Source organism: Nycticebus coucang, chromosome X (genome assembly GCF_027406575.1).
Source record: "Nycticebus coucang isolate mNycCou1 chromosome X, mNycCou1.pri, whole genome shotgun sequence".
Classification (NCBI taxonomy): domain Eukaryota; kingdom Metazoa; phylum Chordata; class Mammalia; order Primates; family Lorisidae; genus Nycticebus; species Nycticebus coucang.
This window is the reverse complement of record NC_069804.1, coordinates 42,113,500-42,116,253: the sequence shown is the minus strand read 5'-3', so window position 1 is coordinate 42,116,253 and position 2,754 is coordinate 42,113,500. Positions and strand designations below refer to the sequence as shown.

At 46.0% G+C, this 2,754-nt stretch overlaps 1 protein-coding gene across 1 annotated transcript; it reads left to right on the top strand.

Moving 5' to 3' along the window:
* Positions 1 to 296: 296 nt before the first annotated feature.
* LOC128578114 (ubiquitin-conjugating enzyme E2 C-like) lies at positions 297 to 1,072 on the top strand. The gene has a single exon (XM_053580558.1). The coding sequence runs from the start codon at positions 347 to 349 to the stop codon at positions 884 to 886; it is 540 nt and encodes a 179-aa protein (XP_053436533.1). The 5' UTR covers positions 297 to 346; the 3' UTR covers positions 887 to 1,072.
* The last annotated feature ends 1,682 nt before the right edge of the window (positions 1,073 to 2,754 follow it).

Here is a 2,754-nt window from a genome sequence, read left to right as displayed (position 1 = left end):
TTCAAAAGGGTTGTTTCTGGTACCCATGTCGGGGAGGCAGCTAGTCCCAAATTCCAAGGGGCATTTCTATTTGGAAGCTGCCTCTCTTTGCTAAAGACTTCAATCAGCAAAATCATCCATCATGATCATTAAGTTTACAGAACCCTAAAGGTAGAGAGCCTGCTTTAGCTTGCAGAACAGCTTCAAACACAGTCTGTTGGTTCCAGGGGTCCTCAAACTGCGGCCTGCGGGCCACATGAGGCAGTGTAATTGTATTTGTTTCCATTTTGTTTTTTTACTTCAAAATAAGATATGTGAGTTGCAGCGGTGTTTTCCGAGTTTCTGTTTCCCTGCCAGTGCCGCCGGGATGGCTTCCCAAAACCGCGACCCAGCCGCCGCCAGCGTCGCGGCGGCCGGTAAAGGAGCAGAGCCCAGTGGGGGCGCTGCCCGGGGCCCCGTGGGCAAAAGGCTACAGCAGGAGCTGATGACCCTCATGATGTCTGGTGACAAAGGAATTTCTGCTTTCCCTGAATCAGACAACCTTTTCAAATGGGTAGGGACCATCCATGGAGCAGCTGGCACAGTATATGAAGACCTGAGATATAAGCTCTCCCTAGAGTTCCCCAGTGGCTACCCTTACAATGCACCCACAGTGAAGTTCCTCACACCCTGCTACCACCCCAATGTGGACACCCAGGGTAACATCTGCCTGGACATCCTGAAGGACAAGTGGTCTGCCCTGTATGATGTCAGGACCATCCTGCTTTCCATTCAGAGCCTGCTAGGAGAACCCAACATTGATAGCCCTTTGAACACACATGCTGCTGAGCTCTGGAAAAACCCCACAGCTTTCAAGAAGTACCTGCAAGAAACCTACTCAAAGCAGGTATCCAGCCAGGAGCCCTGACACAGGCTAGCCAGCCTCTTCCTATATTGTGTTTTTATTTTTTCCTTCAATGGTCTGTCCTTTCCTTGATTTCTGTATAGGACTCTCTATCTTGAGCTGTGGTGGTATTTTTGTTTTGTTTGTTTTTTAAATTAAGTCTCTTGTTGAGCCCTTGTGATGTATATTAAATAAATACATTCTGGTTGGTTAAAAAAAAATAAGATATGTGCAGTGTGCACAGGAATTTGTTCATAGTTTTTTTTTTTTTTAAACTATAGTCTGGCCCTCCAACGGTCTGAGGGACAGTGAACTGGCCCCCTGTTTAAAAAGTTTGAGGACCCCTGGAAACCCTACTCAAAGGATGCTGACCTGGCTCAAGCAGCATCTTGACTTAGGTGAGGAAAATGATAGCTATCCCCAGAGGGATAAATTATCTCCCACTCTGTTGCCTGAAGCAAACCTGATGGTTCAATGGGACTCTCGAGTCACAGAAGTTCCTCTAATGCCCGGGGCTGGTTCAACTAAACTGAAACCCAATGGTGTCCGCTGGAATGCTGCAGCTATTCAACCTCACCACCAGTTATGCAGAACCAAAAATGAATGTGGCTCCACTTAGAGGGCAGAACTCAAGGCCATTCTCATAGCTCTGGCCAGTACTCCCTTTGATGAACTTTGCTATGTTTTCACACACATCTCAGCTATTGCCAATGGCCAATTGTTTGGTTTGCCACATGGAAAACTACAGTCTGACTGATTATAGACAACTCTCTTTGGAACCTTCTACTGTGGATACAAATCATGACTGCTGATCAAACCCTTTGGGTCATTCATGTAGATGCCCATGGAAAGGCTTATTCTCCCATGAGATTAATCAGGATGCTAATTAAGACTGCACTTCCCAGATCACCAGCATTGCCGCCTGGATTGGACATGCTGCGACATCCACCCTCATAAACTGGGCACAAAATAAGGACTTTATGTTTCTGATGCAGAGGCTATCGTGGCATACCAGACTTGTGTCTCCAGTTAAAAACTGACCCTTTTGAGTCTGGGTGTGGTAGCTCACACCTGTAGTCCCAGCACTTGGGAGGCCAAGGCAAGTGGATTTCCTGAGCTCACAGGTTTGAGACCAGCCTGAGCCAGAGTGAGATCCCATCTCTAAAAATAGCTGGAGGTTGTGGTGGACACCTACAGTCCCAGCTACTTGGGAGGCTGAGCCCAGGAGTTTGAGGTTGCTGTGAGCTATGACACCATAGCACTCTACTGAGGGTACCAAGTGAGACTCTGTCTCAAAAAAAAGAAAAAAGTTGACCCTTTTGTGTCACAGAGAAGGAGGCCACATTGCACAGGTCATTGGCTTACCTGCTCTTGGAAGATTAACCATACTGAACCTTTGACCCCCTCTCAGTTTATCAGTGAGGCCTCACTACTATTGATACTTCTTCAGGTTACTTTTTTCAGTAGTAAAAGTAATCACTTTTTCTGATCAGCTGAGTCCAAATGAATCACTGTGACCCTTGAAGCTAACCTGTGTCATGTGGTCAGCTTCCCAGACCATTTGCAGGCTCATAATAATGCCCCTTTTATCGCACGGGGCACATACAATGGGCTGATTGTCAAGGTATTCAGAGGACCTTTCATGCTCCCTACCATTCACAGGCATCTGGTATTGTGAAGTTTGACCAGCCTTCTCAAAATACAACTTCATAAGATTTTTGACTCTACTTCCCTAACTTCCTCTTGGTCTACATACCTTAGTAAGGCAATTAGGTTATTGAATGCAGTTGTCCCCAGAAAGGACTAATCCCTTCTCAGATATTTCCTGCATGATTAACAGGACAAAAGGAGTAGGGTTTATAGAGAATTTATTTTGAAAATTCAGAATGTTT

What these genes read in the sequence shown, in the direction of transcription:
- LOC128578114 (XM_053580558.1), top strand. Translation starts at nt 347, where the DNA reads ATGGCTTCCCAAAACCGCGACCCAGCCGCCGCCAGCGTCGCGGCGGCC.